The sequence below is a fragment of the Eleutherodactylus coqui genome, chromosome 12, assembly GCF_035609145.1.
Source record: "Eleutherodactylus coqui strain aEleCoq1 chromosome 12, aEleCoq1.hap1, whole genome shotgun sequence".
Classification (NCBI taxonomy): domain Eukaryota; kingdom Metazoa; phylum Chordata; class Amphibia; order Anura; family Eleutherodactylidae; genus Eleutherodactylus; species Eleutherodactylus coqui.
In genome coordinates this window covers 85669360-85691470 of record NC_089848.1, presented here as the reverse complement: position 1 = coordinate 85691470, position 22111 = coordinate 85669360, and the positions used below count along the sequence as shown (strand labels likewise).

The following is a 22111-nucleotide window of genomic DNA, read 5'->3' as shown; positions in this document are numbered from 1 at the left end:
TCTCCCCATACATCAGCCAACATATACATACTATATATGTTATACATGTACTATGTTGGCAAAAGTATTGGGACACATAGGAGGTGATGAAATTCAATTGTATTCACAATGGCTGCGGTAACCCTCCTAGGCATGCTTTCATCCAAATTCCGACAGATGTGTAGCTTTCTTTTTGTTCTTCATCTGTCTATACTGAACAGTGTGTGATATATATATATATTACGCACACAGAGGATACCTTTATTGGCTAACCAGGAAGATTATACATGCAACCTTTCGAGGCTACCAGGCCTCTTCGTCTTCATCGGACTGGCATTACTTTAGACTTTTCTACATGTGCCCTATTAGGGTATTTGGAGGCTATAGAGGAGTGCTCTCTTAGCCAGGGCCACAACCATTATGTGACTCCGTTGGGGGTCTACTGGTTTCAGCACTCGCTGTTTGATGTTCCACTGGTGCTGCAGGGGAAGGAGCATGGAAGGGTTGTGATCACAGAGAGCTCACCACTTTCTTCAAACTGAAACTTCTCCTCTGGTTTCAGATCTAACAAATCGTCCAATGTACCTGGAAAACGAAAACTTCCATCACAAGGCTGGAACAGTACAGCGCCCCTATTTATTCAGTGTTTCCCATGAAAATAAGACCCTGTCATATTAATTTTTGCCCCAAAAGAGTCACCGGGTCTTATTTTTAGGGGATGTCCGGGTCCCTCTCGCTGGTCTCCAGCGCTCTTGCCTCAGTAGCCAACAGAACATCGCTTCCTGGTAGCGGAGTTCGTAAACCACGCCTCCAGGAAGCGTTCTCGAGCGCTGCGGCTCAGCCAATCACTGTGTCGCTCAATGAACTAATCACAGCCATCGCATTGAATGGCTGTGATTGGCTCAGCCACGTCGCTCGAGAACCTTGATTGCTTGTAACTGGATTATTCATTGAATGGCTGTGATTGGTTCTCAAGCGCCGTGGCGCAGCTAATCATAGCCAGCGCTCAATGAACCAATCACAGCCATTCAATGACTAATCCTGTTACCAGCAAACGATGTTCTTGAGCGCCGTTGCTGAGCAAGTCAAAGTAATCGCTTGTTGGAGGCAGGATTTACAAACCCTGCTAACAGCAAGCGCTGTTCTGTCGGTACTGAAATCTGCAAGCAAGCCTGCCTGGAACCAGCAAGAGGGCCCAGACGGCACCTGTTAGGTAAGTATTGCTTTTTTTAATGTTGTGTAGCTAGGGCTTATATTCAGGGTAGGGCTTACATTTCAAGCCCCCTGAAAATCAGGGTAGGGCCTACTTTCAGGGTAGATGCTACTTTCGGGGAAAACGCGATACGTACATCCAGCCCCCCCCTCCCTTCTTACCATCAAACGTCGGTGTGTTTCCTTTGTCCAGTTCCGCTTCAAATGTTACATGAAAAAAAAAAAAAAGGAATCAAATGGGTTTAGAAGACCCGGTCAGAGATAGCCCTCACGCTGCACTAAAAATTCCCTTTGCACATAAACACATGGTCTGCAGTACCAAAGAAGTATGCCTCTAGAGGCCGGAGGTATAAATGTTCCTGCTGTCACCTTTATGTTATATCTTTCAATCTTTCTCATGTCCAAGATATCTTGGGCTTCACTTTGTTTCAGTTCATCATATTCAAGATCCCTGCTTACAGTCATTGAATGGAGGCAGTTTTGCTGAAACAGTCCTGCTCAAAAGTGCTGTATTTCATTGTTGCAATAAAGAGGTAGTCTAGGAAATGAATAAGTTGGTCACAGTCTGCAGCCGAGGAACTCGCCCTAGAATGTAACTAGGAGGAGCTGGTGAGACCTGAAAGGAGAGGATGGTGGGGGGAGGTCCTACAGGTGGAGGTGGAGCCTAACGCCACACTGTGTTCCTTCTATCAGAAACAGTGTGGTGTTCGGCTCTACCCCCCCTCCCCGCCACTGGCTGCAGCTCCAATCCCCCTCTCAGGTCTTATTAACCTGTTCTAGTTATATCCTAAGACTTCTGGGTCAGGGTTCTCACAAGCTGCTATTTTGTTTCCTTAACTCCTTAAGGACTGCCCCCCCCACCCCCATTTTTGTTTTTCTCCTCCTTTCAAAAAAACATAATTCTTATTCATCCATCGATGTAGCCGTCTTGGGGCCAAAACATAAAGTGGCGAAGCTTACCGGATGACAGGGATTCAGTCTCCTTCTGCTCATCTAAAGTAATCAGTCTACAGAAGAAAGAAAGAGAACGTCTTCAGTAATGGCTCATCACCTGCATGGTCTACGGCACAGGAACATCAAGGTGCAAACATGACATTACAGTGGCGGGAGCGGACTGCGGAGTCACTGGAAGGAGCTAATAAAAGAAAGACCAACATTCACAGAGGTCGATGGCTCCCTGTATAATGTACTGTGGCCCTTGGGGAAAGGGTCTATAGGAAGTGCACAACAGGGGGCCGTTGTCTCAACAGGTCTGGCGTTTTGCTGTGGGACTTGTGACTGCAGATAGAAATCACCGTCTACATCAATCATATCTCAGTAGTGCAGCCTCAGGCTTACGGCCTATAACTTGAAATCATCATATCTCAACCTAGATGTAACATTACAAAAACATTTTTTAACATACACAAAGGGGCCTTTATTTCCTGCTACTTACTGGTCATTATCCTGTGTTTTAGGAGCCGCCTCCTTGGGTTTTGTTTTCTTCTTTGACTGACGACATAGTTTATCAACGGGGTCTTGTAAACTCTGAAAAAAAAAAAAAATATTAAAAGGGGTTGTCCGAGTTGTTATTTCCTGTTCAAACCCTGTTCCCCATGCAGTACCATAACTAATCAGCACATACTCCCCTCTCCCTGCTCCCCGCTGTGTCCGAGACTCAGTCCTCCACTCCCGTTGCTTGTTTACAGGCTACAGTTCCACCTGTTTATGGGATGTTACAGGCTGCCGTAGCCAATGACGGAGCTCAGCAGCTGATCACCGAGCCCCGTCATTGGCTGCGGCAGCCTGTAAACATGACATCAGGGGGGAGACCCAGAGTGATGCGGGACATAGAGGGGAGCGGGAAGAGTTTAGTATGTAGCTTTTAGTCATTACTATATTTTTTTACTAATTAACCCATTAAAGACCATGCGCCATAAATATATGGTGCTTGGTCCTGGGCTTTGATCCGGGCCGATAGTAAATTGGGAACCAAGAACCTAACCCATTCCTGCTGGATTGTAGGAGATTTAACCCCGTGTTGTACGACACAACCAAGGACCTGAAGGAGAAGACACAAGCTTGAGCCTTCTCTTTTACAGGCAACATAACGCTAAGTGAGTGCTATGTGGAGAATGCAGAAAAATAAGTAAAAACATAATAAAAAATGGCGAACACATTCCTATATTTTAACGTAAATGCAATAACTTTAAAAAAATAAGTGTAATTCATTGTTTATTTATTTTTACTTTTTGCACACATTATTTCTAATAAGATATAAAAATGGATCAAAATATGTGACAGAAAAAAGAAAATTGTAGCAAAAATAATTCTGTCAGGCCAGGAAAAAACAGGTCCATAAAACCAGCACATTGCTAAAATCTCTAAAAAGTGTTTAGGTCTATTAGGACCAAATTCTGGTCTTTAAGCGGTTAAAACCAGATAGTGAAACATTTTCCATTTAGTCTAATCCCTTTTTTATTCTATAGTCTGTGTATGGCTACAGGGGCGGCCATCTTGCCTGAGCTGCAATGAACAGCATTTAGAGATGCTTTACAGTAGAAATAATGGTACAGGAGGGGACCCATTGACTTCTATGGGAGACTGTTCTAGGCATGTTCTTTGAGGGAGGGGAGGAGGTGAACTGTGTCCATCATCTATTGTGTGGTTCCTATGTTTATATATTAGAAGGATATAACCCTTTCCAGTCCCGTGTCAGACCTTGTGATTTTCCTGCATAGCTCCCATCTCGAGCGAGGTCCGACACATGTTTTCTAACACTATGCAGAAGAGAGCTCAGACATGGGAGCCATCTCCTGAATAGGTCTATTGCACTATGCAGAGGAGAGCTTAGATGATTACACATTTAAAATGCCGTGTTTGTCGAAGGGATAGAAGAAGGGGGGGGGGGGGGGGGGGGGCGACAACCACACACCCGCCATAGATTTGGGACCCTGGTCTTATTTTTTTCCTTACTGAGGTCCCAGTGGTTTCAGGGATTGGCCTCGGAGTTCATTCGCTGCTGAAAGTATCCTACAACTGTCCCCATGAGAGTCACTTGTTTATTATACCAAATAGTTAGATTTATTTTGCTCTCGAAACCCTTTTAATGCTGCAGTTTACTCCACCGGATCCCAATCCCTCCTAGGAACCTGCGCAGCCCCTGAGGATTAACCACAGCCGGCACCTGCCGCTTTCCATTAGCAGATTCTCCACCCGCCGGGACCCTCACCGATCAGACACTGGGGAGTATAGTCCGACAGATCGTGGGAAAACTCCTTTCATCAGCGCTCCAGCATTTATAGGACCCTTCACATAATTACCCTATCTGAAACTGCTGGTACTTGTAGTTCCCGGCTGCCTTATCATACCCAGTGACACTCTGCAGAAGTGCCCGGGGTCCACTAGGACAAGCGCGGGAACCAGTCTGATGGGGAGATCCTGGTGCCGAGAGCGCGATCGTGATAAACACCAAGTAAACATTCCAGAATGGAAAAATAGAGAACATTTGCTTTTTTATAAGCTGAATAAACTCGTCGGTGCCAAAACAAAGTGATAGCCAGCCAGAAAATTATAATCTGCCTTGCCAAATCCAGGACTCATTCATCCCCTCCACACGATCCTCCGTAGGAAGGGCTCTCCGAATTACCCGAGCAGACGGAAGCAACCAGGCGTAGGGCCACCTCTAACACCTTCACCTATAGAACTTGTTGAGTCATATTTTGCAAATGCAGTATATTATCTATTATACGGGTCTTGTGTGCCATTATGAGTTTTACACTAGTCACAGCCAAAGCTGCATTTACATTTCTGCTGTCTTCTATTTAGCTTTGACCTCATGTTTACCCAGCAGCCCCTTGTTCACTGGAAGTCTATGCAAAACAGACCTGCCCACTCAGAAGCAAGTCGTAGGCAATCAAAAAAAAACAAAAAACAAAACACAGCAGGTCCGATTTTTGGATGAAAGTTGCCTATTCAAGTAGCCATGGGTATGATAAAAAGAAACAATGGATTGCACTCATTTTTTTTAAAATGCATGTAAAAGTCAAAACACAAAAACAGATGTGAGATGAGCGCTCACCCCCAGAGATGATGGGTGGCAAAGGGGAGATCCGCCACCCATATGATATAGTTAATCTGGCTGCCTTCACCACTAGGGGGAGCTCACTGTGCACCTGGATGTCACTGATCCCCCTTGTGGTCACCCATCACCCCATAAGATGGCGTTGAGTTGGCTTCAGTCAAGTTAATGTTGCCCCTCGACTGGCTAAAGGCATGTGAAGCCGAGTCTGGGTGTCTGCGGAGCTCCCTATTGGAGGAAGCCAGTCCAGGGGATGCACAGTGATGGGACCATTTCCCAGGCACTGTCAAAGGTGTACAAGACTCTCCCGCCTCAGGGTGGCCGAGAGAGGTGCAGTCCATTCCCATGGCCCAGGGACCCTGCCTGTTCTCAGACATGACCAAGGTGGGGGCGCACGCAGAGAAAAACAGATGAAAAGCCTACTATATAATTATGGTCTGCAGTTAATTTAAGTGAATATAGAGGAAAATGATAATCGCACTGTCCTCTCAGCAGGCAGGGCTGGTACAGGCTCTAGCTGCTCATGTGATGCATCATTGAATGGCTAGCATAAAATAGTGAATGAGAAAGCAGAGACAAATCTCAACATCAGGATGGAACTTGAGAAGTATCAGACAGGAGGCTGTGCAGCATGGAAGGGAATCCAACATACATAAGAGATGTCCAGAGTGTGACCGACAAAAACATACCTCTCGCCTAATTGCTTCAGCGGTCCTTTAAAGAAGCAATAGAGTATAGCAATGTAATAATTGCACCAAAACGTAGTAACTGGAGATTGTGAAGTTTGTTTGTAGCCCCTACTACCGGATTTGCTATGAGGCCCTGATTCTTCCAGCCATGTTCATGCAATAGACTGTCGGCGGATTTGCCGTGGAAGCAGCGCTTTTCCCGACGGAAATCTCGCAATTTTTCGCTGCGGCCACACCGTGAGATTTCCCCCGGGATTCGGCGTATGAGCCCAGCCTTACATCTCCAAAAGCTGCTGGCCGAATGATTGTTTGGCTGACAGACATTTCTTAGGACTCCCTCATACATATCAAGGCTCGGTGTCGCCGAGTGTTCACATGTTTGCTTTCTCCAATGTGCGCAGGTAGGACAGCTCTAGGGGTGGTTTGTCTCCACCAAGAACAGAACGATCATGTATTAACCCCTTAGTGACCAAGCCTGTTTGCGCCTTAATGACCAAAACAAATTTTGGAAATCTGACATGTGTCACTTTAATATAGAATAACTCCGTAAAGGTTTTGCATATCCAAGTGATTCTGTCTCGTTTTTTTTCGCCACATATTGTACTTCATTTAGGCGGCAAAAATAGACTGATAGAATTTGTGTATATTTATTAAAAGTACCAAAATTGGGAACATTATGAAAATATTTTTTCACATTTTCAACTGTAATATCTCAAATATGTGCACACATACTGTACACATTTGTGATAAGATATACATTTCCATCTGTTTACTTTATTCTGGACGCACATTTGAAAAACTTCAGTTTTTTTTTTTTAACCATTTAAGAGACGTACAAATTTAACATTAACATTTTGAGGAACATTTTGCTTTCCTGCACCAAGCCAAGATTGCAAAGGCTCATGGGTATCAGAATGATAGATACACCCACGAATGACCCCATTAAAAAAAAAAATATATGACCCTTAAATGTATTCACTGAGGGGGGTCAGGAGTATTTTGACACCACAGTTTCTTTTCAGGAGTTAATGCAATTTAGAGGAGAAAAAAATATAATTTCATATTTTTTAAAATACGTCCTATTAACCCCTAGTGACGCAGTTCCCCCCCCCCCCCCTTTCAATTTTCGTCTTTCCTTCCCACCTTTTAAAAAAAATCGTAACTCCTTTATTTATCGATCAACGTCGCTGTATGAAGGCTTGTTTTTTTACAGGACAAGTTGTATTTTTCAATGGTACTATTTAATGTGCCATATAATGTACTGAAAAACTTTTTAAAAATTCTAAGTTTTTTTTGACACAATTAGTAAAACTTTATTGATCTTATTTTATTTATTTTTAACACCCCCCCCCCCAGGGGACCACAACTAGTGATGCTTTGATCACTCCTGCAGTATGATGTAATGCCATAGCATTACATCATACTGCAATCTGACAGGCAATCTATCAAGCCACCCCATGTGGACGGCTTGATAGTCAGTTAAGGCAGCACCTGGGGCCTTTCAGAAGAACCCCAAGCTGCCATGATACCCGAACGGCTCCCTGCGATCTTATCAGAACAGACAGCAACATTTAAAGGGTTAATAGTACTATGTAACATGGAAAGGAGAAGGCAAAAGCAAGTTACTGCTTGGTTGCAAGAGCAGAGGCTTTAATCCCAGACCATACTTCTGCTATCGGGCAGACTTAAGCCCAGGACAAATCGCCGTATATTTAGCACGCTTGGTCCTTAATGATTTAAAGGAGTTTTACTACTGATCATATATTCTCAGGATCAATAGTTGATCGACTGGGGTCCTCTGCTCAGGATCCCGTGGATCAGTTGATTGGGCACACGCTGTCAGCGCCGCTACACAGCCGTACAGAGCGGAAGCTGTTGCTCTGATCCGTGTAGTGGCCGGTGCTTGTAACAGCAGGCACAGCTCTCATTAAAATCAACGGGAGCTGTGCCTGCAGTTACAAGGGCTGGCCACTGCACGAGAAGCAGCAGCTTTTGCACGGTATCCATGTATGTTGCGGCGCTGACAGGGGGCACCCGATCAGCTGGGATCCAGAGCGGCAGACCTGAGGTTAAGTCATCAATGCCATTTTCCTGGAAAATCCCTTTAATGCATATTGGTGGTCATTAAAAGGGTAAAGGTAGAGTAATGTATAAAAACGGAGCTGCGCTGTAGCACTTTCTGAGTCTGTGTGTCTCCTGGTATAAAAATAAAAAGGACGGAGCCAACTGTTATGGAGAACGCTGGAGAGATGTCGCTCGCTGGGGTTTTTGTTGCAGTGGCTTGGAAATCAACTAGTTTGTCAGTACCGTTCGCAGTCGTGACTACAGAAATAACCGGCAAACGTACAAGGGAGCGGGCCGGGAAGCAGTGACAGTGGTAAACAATATTTCTTCCCCTTGTGCCTGTAGTAGCGCGCCTACGCGGCTGGTAATTAGTGGAGCTGGGAAGCAGCGATCCCTTTTGTGTAGGCTTTTCTCACAGGTTTTATTAATGAACATATTTTAGCAACTGAACACAATGTCTTGGTAAAACAGTAGGTATCGTTCCGAGGCGCCGAAATGTAGCATCAACAAGGGGGCCGAAGAACTGTGAGAACCCTACACATCTCACACTATGTGCTCATGTTATACAACAACCGTCACTTAGGGGAGTGCGTCTCTAGTAGCCGCAGACCCCTGAAGACATCACCACGTTGGAGGGAAAGAAGGGGGGTCTATTAGCTGAAGCACGCAGGCCTGGCGATATAACTAGCTACTAGCTATTTAGGAGTGTTCTCTAAGACACAGCATAATGCAGCAGCATTGAGTCTAATATAAATAAGCCTACATGCTTTTTCTTGCACCAGTTTTTAAGCATTTTGCCTCACCTTAGGAGGAGGATTTCAGTTTCATTTGAATCCTGCAATCCCCAACACAGCCATTAAATCCTAAAATTCGAGTTGGGTACATTGAGTGACCCATAGGGCCACGTTAAAGTTCCCATGTTAAGTATCGCGGCGAGTGCCGTTATGGAGATTTAAGCATTGTTGAGCGACGTTCATAGTCTTGCGATGTCTCTCTCCCTCACCATCGCAAGACTATGAAAATTCATATAAAGAGGACCAATGAGCTCTCCTGACCGGTCAGTTTTATTACTGTAAATACATTTATTTCCCATGAAATACGAATACTGAAGCATCTGATCTTAGAATCCTGTATTGTGCAGATCCTATTATTCCTCCTGAAAATGCATAAATAAACAGATTACCATTCCCCTTAACAATACTCCATTGCCGTAACGGATTACACTGACATGGAGAATGGTAATGCCTAGTTGTAAATGTATTCACAAATTTCCTAGAGAAACAACCAAAAAAACAGCACGACACTGCGTCTAAAAACATTTACATCAGAACGATTTCACGCGGTACAGAAACATTTAAAACAGATAGGAGAAGAGCCGACAGCTCCCCTATATACCACACCCCACGGAGGAGAGCCGACAGCTCCCCTATATACCACACCCCACGGAGGAGAGCCGACAGCTCCCCCATTTACCCCCCCCCCGGGGGAGAGACGACAGCTCCTCTACACACCACACCCCACGGGGGAGGGCCGACAGCTCCCTATATACCACACCACACGGGGGAGCCGACAGCTCCCCTATATACCACACCACACGGGGGAGAGCCGACATCTCCGCTATTTACCCCACCCCAAGGGGGAGAGCCGACATCTCCGCTATTTACCCCACCCCAAGGGGGAGAGCCGACAGCTCCCCTATATACCACACCACACGGGAGAGCCGACAGCTCCCCTATATACCACACCACACGGGAGAGCCGACAGCTCCCCTATATACCACACCACACGGGAGAGCCGACAGCTCCCCTATATACCACACCACACAGGAGAGCCGACAGCTCCCCTATATACCACACCACACAGGAGAGCCGACAGCTCCCCTATATACCACACAGGAGAGCCGACAGCTCCCCTATATACCACACCACACAGGAGAGCCGACAGCTCCCCTATATACCGCACCACACAGGAGAGCCGGCAGCTCCCCTATAGACCGCACCACACAGGAGAGCCGGCAGCTCCCCTATATACCGCACCACACAGGAGAGCCGACAGCTCCCCTATATACCGCACCACACAGGAGAGCCGACAGCTCCTCTATATACCACACCACACTGGAGAGCCGACAGCTCCCCTATATACCATACCACAGGAGAGCCGACAGCTCCTCTATATACCACACCACACGGGAGAGCCAACAGCTCCTCTATATACCACACCACACGGGAGAGCCGACAGCTCCTCTATATACTACACCCCACGGGAGAGCCGACAGCTCCTCTATATACTACACCCCACGGGGGAGAGCTGACAGCTCTTCTATATACTACACCCCAGGGAAGAGCAGACAGCTCCTCTATATACTACACCCCACGGGAGAGCCGACAGCTCCTCTATATACTACACCCCACGGGAGAGCCGACAGCTCCTCTATATACTACACCCCACGGGAGAGCCGTCAGCTCCTCTATATACTACACCCCACGGGAGAGCCGTCAGCTCCTCTATATACTACACCCCACGGGAGAGCCGTCAGCTCCTCTATATACTACACCCCACGGGAGAGCCGTCAGCTCCTCTATATACTACACCCCACGGGAGAGCCGTCAGCTCCTCTATATACTACACCCCACGGGAGAGCCGTCAGCTCCTCTATATACTACACCCCACGGGAGAGCCGTCAGCTCCTCTATATACTACACCCCACGGGAGAGCCGTCAGCTCCTCTATATACTACACCCCACGGGAGAGCCGTCAGCTCCTCTATATACTACACCCCACGGGAGAGCCGTCAGCTCCTCTATATACTACACCCCACGGGAGAGCCGTCAGCTCCTCTATATACTACACCCCACGGGAGAGCCGTCAGCTCCTCTATATACTACACCCCACGGGAGAGCCGTCAGCTCCTCTATATACTACACCCCACGGGAGAGCCGTCAGCTCCTCTATATACTACACCCCACGGGAGAGCCGTCAGCTCCTCTATATACTACACCCCACGGGAGAGCCGTCAGCTCCTCTATATACTACACCCCACGGGAGAGCCGTCAGCTCCTCTATATACTACACCCCACGGGAGAGCCGTCAGCTCCTCTATATACTACACCCCACGGGAGAGCCGTCAGCTCCTCTATATACTACACCCCACGGGAGAGCCGTCAGCTCCTCTATATACTACACCCCACGGGAGAGCCGTCAGCTCCTCTATATACTACACCCCACGGGAGAGCCGTCAGCTCCTCTATATACTACACCCCACGGGAGAGCCGTCAGCTCCTCTATATACTACACCCCACGGGAGAGCCGTCAGCTCCTCTATATACTACACCCCACGGGAGAGCCGTCAGCTCCTCTATATACTACACCCCACGGGAGAGCCGTCAGCTCCTCTATATACTACACCCCACGGGAGAGCCGTCAGCTCCTCTATATACTACACCCCACGGGAGAGCCGTCAGCTCCTCTATATACTACACCCCACGGGAGAGCCGTCAGCTCCTCTATATACTACACCCCACGGGAGAGCCGACAGCTCCTCTATATACTACACCCCACGGGAGAGCCGACAGCTCCTCTATATACTACACCCCACGGGAGAGCCGACAGCTCCTCTATATACTACACCCCACGGGAGAGCCGACAGCTCCTCTATATACTGCACCACACGGGAGAGCCGACAGCTCCTTTATATACTACACCCCACGGGAGAGTCGACAGCTCCTTTATATACTACACCCCACGGGAGAGCCGACAGCCCCTCTATATACTACACCGCACAGAAGAACTGACAGGTCCTCTATAGACTACACCACAGAGAAGAGCCGACAGCTCCTCTATATACTACACCCCACGGGAGAGCCGACAGCTCCTTTATATACTACACCGCACAGGAGAGCCGACAGCTCCTTTATATACTACACCACATGGGAGAGCCGACAGCTCCTTTATATACTACACCGCACAGGAGAGCCGACAGCTCCTTTATACTACACCCCACGGGAGAGCCGACAGCTCCTCTATATACTACACCCCACGGGAGAGCCGACAGCTCCTCTATATACTACACCCCACGGGAGAGCCGACAGCTCCTCTATATACTGCACCACACGGGAGAGCCGACAGCTCCTTTATATACTACACCCCACGGGAGAGTCGACAGCTCCTTTATATACTACACCCCACGGGAGAGCCGACAGCCCCTCTATATACTACACCGCACAGAAGAACTGACAGGTCCTCTATAGACTACACCACAGAGAAGAGCCGACAGCTCCTCCATATACTACACCACATGGGAGAGCTGACAGCTCCTCTATATACTTCACTACACTACACGGGAGAGCCAACAGCTCCTCTATATACTGCACCCCACGGGAGAGCCGACAGCTCCTTTATATACTACACCGCACAGGAGAGCCGACAGCTCCTTTATATACTACACCACATGGGAGAGCCGACAGCTCCTTTATATACTACACCGCACAGGAGAGCCGACAGCTCCTCTATATACTACACCACATGGGAGAGCCGACAGCTCCTTTATATACTACACCGCACAGGAGAGCCGACAGCTCCTTTATATACTACACCGCACAGGAGAGCCGACAGCCCCTCTATATACTACACCACACAGAAGAGCTGACAGCTCCAATAGACTACACCCCATGGTAGAGCCGACAGTTCCTCTATATACCACACCCCACGAGGCATGTGATAGATGCTCTTTAAATCCCCCAAAATGTTGCTTTTACTAAAGATTTACTGCAGATTTGGTCTGTAACATTATAAGACTCTACATATCCGAATGGGCCAGAGAGCACAAAGAATCAGTAGTCCACAGGCCTGGCTTTAGCATTTATTGGGGTATTACGTTTTCTGCAATAAAAGGTTATTCGTCGTAAAATAAAAAGTTACACCATTTTCCAAAATACTTTCAATAACCATTCCCCAGTTTTCAAGATCTTTACTTTAACTCAGTTATCGGAACTATCATGGATTACTTGCAGTGGATACATATCTGTCCTGTCTATGTAATGCCTTTCTACAGCCAAACATCTGCATTTCCTTCACATTGCCAGGACACATTTTTTTGTCAACTAGAAGCAAACAAAGAAGAAAGCTATTGAAAAATAGGCAATAAGCAGAGTTCTGGAAAACCACGAGGAATTGATACAGAAAGCATTATCTTTTCATTATACAAAGAGTAACTAAGAATTATGCCTATTGAAGATGATGGAGAAACTGCACCACAAGTATAGCATGCTGCCTGCTTGGAAGGAAAAATCCTTCAGAACTGTAGGGATGCTCCTGCAATGGCATCTACACCACAGACAGGTCACGCTACTACTGTGGCCCATTGGGAAATAGGTGGCAGCAACAGGAAGAAACAACATGTTAGTTGTAGTTTTAAACCTACTCCTTCATATATACTAATGATGAGAAGCTGAAGTCCTGACGCTGAACTGAGCAACAGCAAAGCTCACCTTTAGTGTAGTGAATTCATACGGCTGGTAGCCCTTGAAGCTCTCGTGAATGGCGGCCATTGTATGGGATGTTTTCTCCCAAAAGTGAAGTAGTGTTGTCTGCCAAAGAAAGTCAAACATAAAGAGAACATGGAGTAAAAAAACAGAATACTGCATGCTAAAATTTAAAAATAAGAAAGTAGATAGAAGAGACACCCAGCAGTGCTCCTCTGTAAGCTAGTTAAACTTGGGTCTCAAAACTTTGCAGGACTATTAAGATCCAAGGAGATCAATATGTGGTTTGTTAAAAATATAACTACTGCAATACTGCCTCCTATGTACAAGAATTAAACTACTATAATACTGCCCCCTGTGTACAAGAATATAAGTACTATATATAATACAACTGCTATAATGCTGACCCCTACGTAAAAGAATATAACTGCTATAATACTGCCCCCTACGTACAAGAATATAACTGCTATAATGCTGCCCCCTACGTACAAGAATATAACTGCTATAATGCTGCCCCCTACGTACAAGAAAATAACTACTATAATACTGGCCCCCATGTACGACAATATAACTACTATAATACTGCCCCCTGTGTACAAGAATATAAGTACTATATATAATACAACTGCTATAATGCTTACCCCTACGTAAAAGAATATAACTACTATAATACTGCCCCCTATGCACAAGAATATAACTACTATAATCCTGCCCCATATGGACATGAATATAACTGCTATAATACTGCCCCCTATGTACAAGAATATAACTACTATAATACTGCCCCCTATGTACAAGAATATAACTGCTATAATACTGCCCTCTATGTACAAGAATATAACTGCTATAATACTGCCCTCTATGTACAAGAATATAACTACTATAATACTGCCTCTATATACAAGAATATAACTACTATAATACTGCCCCTATATACAAGAATATAACTACTATAATCCTGCCCCCTATGTACAAGAATATAACTACTATAATCCTGCCCCCTATGTACAAGAATATAACTACTATAATACTGCCCCTATGTACAAGAATATAACTACTATAATACTGCCTCTATATACAAGAATATAACTACTATAATACTGCCTCTATATACAAGAATATAACTACTATAATCCTGCCCCCTATGTACAAGAATATAACTACTATAATTCTGCCCCCTATGTACAAGAATATAACTACTATAATACTGCCCCTATGTACAAGAATATAACTACTATAATACTGCCCCCTATGTACAAGAATATAACTACTATAATACTGCCCCCTATGTACAAGAATATAACTACTATAATACTGCTCCCTATGTACAAGAATATAACTACTATAATACTGCCCCTATGTACAAGAATATAACTTCTATAATACTGCCCCCTCTGTACAATAATATAACTACTATAATACTGCCCCCTATGTACCAGAATATAACTACTATAATACTGCCTCCTATGTACAAGAATATAACTACTATAATACTGGCCCCTATGTACAAGAATATAACTACTATAATACTGCCCCCCTATGTACAAGAATATAACTACTATAATACTGCCCCCTATGCACAAGAATATAACCACTATAATACTGCCCCCTATGTACAAGAATATAACTACTATAATACTGCTCTTATGTACAAGAATATAACTACTATAATACTGCCTCCTATGTACAAGAATATAACTACTATAATACTGCCCCTCTGTACAATAATATAACTACTATAATACTGCCCCTCTGTACAATAACTACTGTAATACTGCCCCCTATGTACAAGAATATAAGTACTATGGATATGTGATAGTTCTGACTGGTATTTCTCTTTAACTAATGGGAATAGTACGTCTTGATAGACAATCTGCAATTACCTGATATGTAGTCAAAACATGAGATAAGAGATTACATCTACTGGCTCTGAGAAGATCAACTTTTTCACATACATCGGTCTTCAGCCTATCGAAAGCAGTTTTGGTATGACGCACTTGTGCCTGAACCTAGGAGGAAAAGCAAAGAATGCTTGTAATATAATACGGAAGTCATAATGCATTGGCCCTTCAATTGTCACTCACCTATTATCAGTCAAACACATGCAAAATACAAAATATTGCATGTAAATCCGGAGAGGGTTCTTTTCCCATCAGCACTTCTGATTGTACATTTACTGGCTGGATCTGAGCCACCATCATTCGCTCAGCCTATAGAGTATCTGCACTTTCACCTACAAAGCTTCTGGTCCGTCTGCCTTCTTTGGCCATTTCGAGCAGCTGAAGATGGCCAGCGGTGAAAACCCTATATGGGGCCATCTTCAGCTGCCTTAAGGAGCCGAAAAAGGCAGACGGAGCAGAAGTGTGCCGGAGGTGAAAGTACAGGTACTCTAAGTGCTGAGGGCTGGCTGGAGCACTAAGTCTAAGCAAAGAGCTGTGGAGGAGCTTCCTGCTGCAGCAAGCAGCCTCCCAGCCAGACACAAAGCAACCTAGACCCCTTCTGCTTTCCATAGACATGTTTCACATGCACTACCACTGGAGGTGGAAGACTAAATGCATTCCTACACAAGACATATGGATATGGAGATCTCTTCCCTGCTGCAGTGACCTGATAATGAAAGCCCTAGCTACTTGATACCCACCACTGAGGGCATTGAATGTCAACCATGAGTAATGTGAGTTATTCAGCACGCCTGAGAGGTGATCATCCGAATGCTCCTACTTGTAAAGAGAATGTTCCTAATAGTCACGTTTACGGAACTGCTATTTATGCAATCACTTAAAGTTTGAGTCTACTATTGGGAATTCTGGAGTAGAATCTGGGATGCGATAGGAGAACACAGTCTTTCCACTGATACTAGAGAGGACAATGTCAAGAATGGCTAATCCTGCCTTGGATATAAGATAGGAGTAACATCTCTACAAACCCCTCTTTACTGCTAAGCCGTTCTCCTCCGCAGGGAGCAGCAGCTATTTCATCCAAAAAATCAGTAGTCTGCGGCCTGCAATGCCATGCCAGTCTTTTATGTCAAATCGGATCACGGACGCGCTATGCCAATAGCTGTGTGACCAAATGTTCCCGTTATGAGGACAGCCTGCCGAACACCGGGGAATCCATGCTGAAAATCATAAAGACGGTTCCTGTCACAGGCTCACCCGGCAGAAAGAGAGGGTTAGGAATTAGTCAGGATGTGACCTTGAAAGAACAGTCCTAAACGTTGGCAAAAGGAGACTCAAGTTCATGGCTTGGGTATGAAATGGGGCATTGTGCTAAAAATGTCAGATCATCAAATATTCTGGATTACTGAATGACCAAAAAAAAAAAAAAATAATAATAATAATAAAAAACACACTTTTTAAAATCATGGATTAAATCCGATTACTTCTTTCTGCGAAATCTCACTATATTACAGTTCAACGCTGGAAACGAGCGCCAGATTATTGGACTGTCTGGAATATCTGAGGTCACCAGATTTGACTGATGATTGAAGTTTGGTTTTGAAGAGATTTTTTTTGGGGGGGGGGGGGGGGGGTTTGGGTGTGCCTTCTCTACATTTCAAAAATCTCCCATTTTCGGCACTTTCAGATGAGTGTATTACATACAGACTGCAGGTCTACTTACCCGAACTTACAGTATCATAGACCATCAGTAGACCCCAAAGTCAGGCTGCGATAATCAAAAAAGTACCCATAATACGCCGGTCTAAAAGTGGCCATAGATTCGGTCCATAAAGCCTTCCCGACATCTCAGTTGTCCTGTTTCTGCTGCAATATTTGTTTTTTTTCTCTACACCCCCCCACGCTCCCCCAACATGCTCCATGTAGATCTTCAAGCTTTAAAGGGGTTGTCCAGTTGGAAACTTTTGATGGCCTCCTTTCACAATAGGTCATCAATAGTAGATCGTCGGGGTCCGTTACGCAGGACCCCTGCCGATCAGTTGTTAGTCAGGCCGTTGCTTTTGAGCATTGACGCGATTATCTGCAGGAAGTAAACAGCTCTGTTGTCGCTGCAGTGGCAAGGCTTAGTATTGCAGACACAGCTATCATTGGGCAGTTGGCCTGCAATAGAAAGCTTGGCCACTGCAGTAAGAACGGAGCGGTCTGCTTCCTGCGTACCAACCAAGAGAATCGCTGACAGGCGGGGATCCTTAATGACAGACCTTGCAAATATACCATTGAAAACCTATCCTGAAGGTAGGCCATCAGTAGTTTACATGCTGATGCTGGCAGGCCAGCTGACTTTGAAGCGGAGAGACATTTTCTTTCGTTTTCACATTTTTTTCAACTCTAGTTTTGGAACTTTTTCATACTCTAATGCTGAGTGTTTGAATCTTTTGTCTAACTTTATAATAAATAGAGTTTACAGTCCCCCCCAAGCTCTACAATTAAGAATTTGCACCGAGCAGCTTAAAGGGGTTGTCCACATCAGAAGTCCTCAGGATAGATCATCCATAGTTTATCGGTGATTGCCCAACACTCTGTAAGCTCACCACTAATCAGCTATTGGCCGGGTCACCGTCAGAGTGTACAGAGCTGTACGTAGACAGCTCAGATGTGAACCAACTTTAAAGGGAACCTGTCACCTTCCTTCAGCACTGGAAACTAAGTAATGGTGCTGTTCATGAGGCGCCATGGAGTTGGGTGATGTATTTTGTTTATTCCTACCCGCTCTCCCGATCCCGTGCTAAAGTCTGCGAGCCACATTAAAATCTGACTCTTCTCAGATTGCCGTGCGGGCACTCTCCTATAGAAGTCTATGAGAGAGAGCACACAATGCAATCCGAAGAGCGGCGTTGTTTCTAGAAAAAAAAAAGCAAAAATGTTTTTCTAATATCATAGGATCCCTTTCAATTTTTTGTAAAGTTATCCCAGCTGTCATTTCTGGCACCCTTGTGCATTGGCCAGAGCTGCTGGAGTGTGGCTGGCAATTACAACTACCCCCTCATAGGTGACCAACACGTGCATGACTAGATTGGGGAAAGGGTTAACACCAGTGGATGACATTTCCCACCTTGTCCATGGGGGACGGATTAGGGCCGAGCTGTCTTGTGTAGAAAAAGATGGATGAATTAACAAACTAACGAGTGCAATGATCTAACCCCTCATCGTACCAAACCCCAGGACTCTGGCAGCCTCCAGATCTTTAATCCATCTGTCATCAGTCACATGACCTGGAATTTCCCAGGTTTTTGCAGTAATGCGCACTCCTCCTGGGTGACCTCTAATTCCCTCTCCTGCATAACTGAACAGATGAAGAGGAATCTCGGAGGAACGTATCAATCTGTGAGCGCTGACGTAATCCCTGCCAATGAAGAACTCTCAATGTACACGACTGTGTGTTCTATCAATGCGGCTACCAGCACCGAGGATGCAGAGCCTGCGGGGGGCGCCTCAATATCTGATCCTACTGATGCCTCAATGGCGATTGTAGCATGCAGTCCCCCATCTAATAATTACTTACCTTCAGTCTTCATTCACCCAAGCAGTTTTGATTTTGTGAACTCCTGGGCAGCACCGAATACAATTCACACCTAAGGCCCAATGTCCACGGGCGGGTTTGGTTTGCACCCACACGGAAGATTCGCAAATCAGGCCGCCCATAGGGAAACATGGGTGTCCGCAAATGCATTTAAGCACACGGATTTGATTTGCAGACCTTTTGGTCCGGAAAACAAATCGCAGTATGCTCCATCTCACTGCGGTTCCCACATGGACTGCTTACGTTAAAGTCAATGGAAGCCGTCCGATCCGCAGCCCGTTCACAATTGAATTGTGGACGGGCCACGGATACCGCAGGAAAAGCAGGGGTTCAAGGGAAAAAAAGAAGTACTGAGCATGCGTGTGGCGTGCCGGCCAGCGCTTCTGCACGCATCCACAGTGAAGGAGAAAGAAGATCTGGACAGGATGCAGAAGACCTGGACAGGTAAAAAAGTGGATCTCCGTGCACGTTTTTTCCCCCTTTATCCACCCACTGACTTGAATGGATGACAGACGTCTGATAACTCGGACCAGAATAGGACATACTGCGATTTACATTTTTTTAAACGCACCATTAGTTCATATAAACAAAAATGTCTAGGTCTGCATCGTCCCATTGCTGTAATGCGTCAGTGTGCGGTGCAGGTACATCACACAGATGTAAAGAACTGCCCGTGTGAATCAGCAGAAGGTTACAACATCCATCAGATCTATGGAAAATGTTAAGCCACTTTTGCTTTACTGATTTCCAGCTCTATAATTATTTTTAATCGCCATTCGCTTCCAAAGCTACATTTAGTCAATTTCCTGTTACAAATGAGCAATGGATTGTGGGAGCTCAGTCGCTAGATCGCATATCTGACAGAGGAGGAGCTTAATTTCCATGTTATCAAGGGTATCAGGAATGTAGCAGCTTTGAATGTGAATGGAGGAAGAGGAAACAAATCAAAAATAGTTACAGAAGAGCTGAATGTTCCACATTATCCCACCTTATGTCTAGTCTTAGGGCTCACACCCACCTGTGTTTTTTTAACGCTGTGATATGACTGCGTTTTTTGATACGCGAAGGTCAGTGGGACTTTCTAATGTGAAAAACACATCACAAGTTGGTGCTTTGCAATTTTTGCGCAATGCGTTTTTAACATTAGAAAGTCCGATTGACGGTCACATGGTGCAATAATCGGACAAAAGAGCATAAGTCCGACTTTTCTTGCCCAATCTTCGTTCTGTGTAACAAGCCCTAAAGGGCACTTTCACATGGGATGCAAAAATTTGCACCTAAAAGGTCTTAATCTGCGTAATGTGGAATGAAAAAAATGCCAGAATTCTGCATCAAAATCTGGATTTAGAACTGTAGATTTTGGTGCAGGTTTTGACATCCCGAGTGTTAGGCACTCTTGATGGGATCCGCTGAAAATATGATGTTCCCTTCAACAGACAACCTAGGAGTACTGAGTATTGTTTCCAGGAAGATAGACGGCAGCAGAGTTGTCAGATTTGCTCCATCTACAGACAGACAGAGTTCAGTGACCTGTATGCGGTTGTCAGTCCTTGCGATCACCGTCCTTCAACTGCTGCAAAACTACAACATTCAACATGGCCACGATGGGAGTTGTAGTTTAGCACCAGCAGAACAGTTAGGGGTTGGAGGCTATTAATCCAGACGGTATACAGAATGAGGTATGTAAGAAAGCGCTCAATGCTGGATTAACATCGCCACCTGCTGTTCACACTGCAGACTGCAGTTACTTAGAATGCTATTTTGAAGAATTGCTAGGCTGAATAATTTATGGATCCGAGAATACAAGGGGCCAAGAACTTTTTCAGAAATGTCTGGCTACAGACAGGAACACTACACTAATTGCCATTATCGCTGCTCAAAAAAGACTACCGATGATGTAAGAGCATGGCCCTTTCACATTCACTATACAACGGATATGACTGCAAGCCCGGACAAATTAAAGGGACATCAAACCTCAAGTCTGTGTGGACAGATGCAGTCAATTACTTGCCATTTTCAGGCATTTAAAGCTGGGGTAAAGCAAACTGCAGCATTCTTCAAAGGGAAGACTGAATACCTCCCCCCGTTATAATTGGAGATGTGTGTCATAAAGTAGCCGGTGTTAGAAGCTTCGTTCCCTAGGTTTCATCTCTCCGATATAAAAACTTGTAAGCAAACGATTACGGATCCAGATACCACCACAGGGCTCCTTTGCCTTCACAAACATCTGTATAGGGTATCCTAATGGTATCAGAGGCTGCCAGTCCTATTCTACCATACATATGCACTTATGGCTGATAGCATTACAAACAGACTAAGACAGTCAGATACTGTAGGGAGAAATGGAGAATGACTGTACAACACAATATATATGTAATAAGTGACTACACATAAACCCATGTCCATCCAGTTCAGCCTATTATCCTGCAATGTTGAGAAAGGAAAAAAACAAACAACAACATCATCATCATGAGGCGGATGCCAATTGTACCATATTAAAAGGAAACGATAACCATCCAGCAATCAGAATAATCCCTGGATCAACGCCCCTTCTGAAGTAAGCCAGCCACTATTTCATATATGGTTACACTTAAAAAAGGCATCCAGGCCCCTCTTGTACTCCTTTAGCGCGTTCACCATAACCACGTCCTCAGGCAGAGAGTTCCAGTCTCACTGCTCTGACTTTAAGGGTCTGTCCATATGGCAAATCTGACGAGGAATTTTCCAAGCAGATTCTGCTACCAAAACCAAGTCAGAAATCCCCATGTGTCTGCTGCGATTTTCGTGGCGGATCAGCACGCAGATTTAATCCTGTTAATTAATAAACCCAGTGTGTGGAATTTACGACGCATCTCTGCGTTGAGTAGTGACATGTCCCTAGTTCAGGCAGGAACGGCCCATACAAATATTGCCCACTGACAGGGCTAAATCTGTCAATCCAAGGCAAAATACTCGTGGATTTCTGCTGTGGTTTTAGAGGAGGAATCCACACAGAAAAACCTGTGTCAGATTCCATTGTGTGTACACACTTTTACGTTCCTTCCTCTAGACGTAGAGGGCGCCACTTGTTACAGTCACAGATATTGGGAGAGATCTCTGTATTGTCCCCCGATATAATTTTTGGGTCTCGTTTTAAACTCTGACATTGT

The 22111-nt window shown here is 45.2% G+C and overlaps 1 protein-coding gene across 2 annotated transcripts in view; it reads right to left on the bottom strand.

Annotated features, from left to right (window-relative positions):
* The window catches only part of ICA1 (islet cell autoantigen 1), an 82108-nt gene that overhangs the window by 7452 nt on the left and 52545 nt on the right, over positions 1-22111 (bottom strand). For both annotated transcript variants that reach the window (XM_066585339.1, XM_066585341.1), the window contains exons 7-12: positions 15368-15493; positions 13491-13589; positions 2627-2718; positions 2152-2198; positions 1354-1389; positions 505-564 (exon numbers count right to left, since the gene is read on the bottom strand). In XM_066585339.1, the coding sequence (XP_066441436.1) occupies positions 505-564; positions 1354-1389; positions 2152-2198; positions 2627-2718; positions 13491-13589; positions 15368-15493 (460 nt within the window). The remainder of the gene's footprint in view (positions 1-504; positions 565-1353; positions 1390-2151; positions 2199-2626; positions 2719-13490; positions 13590-15367; positions 15494-22111) is intronic.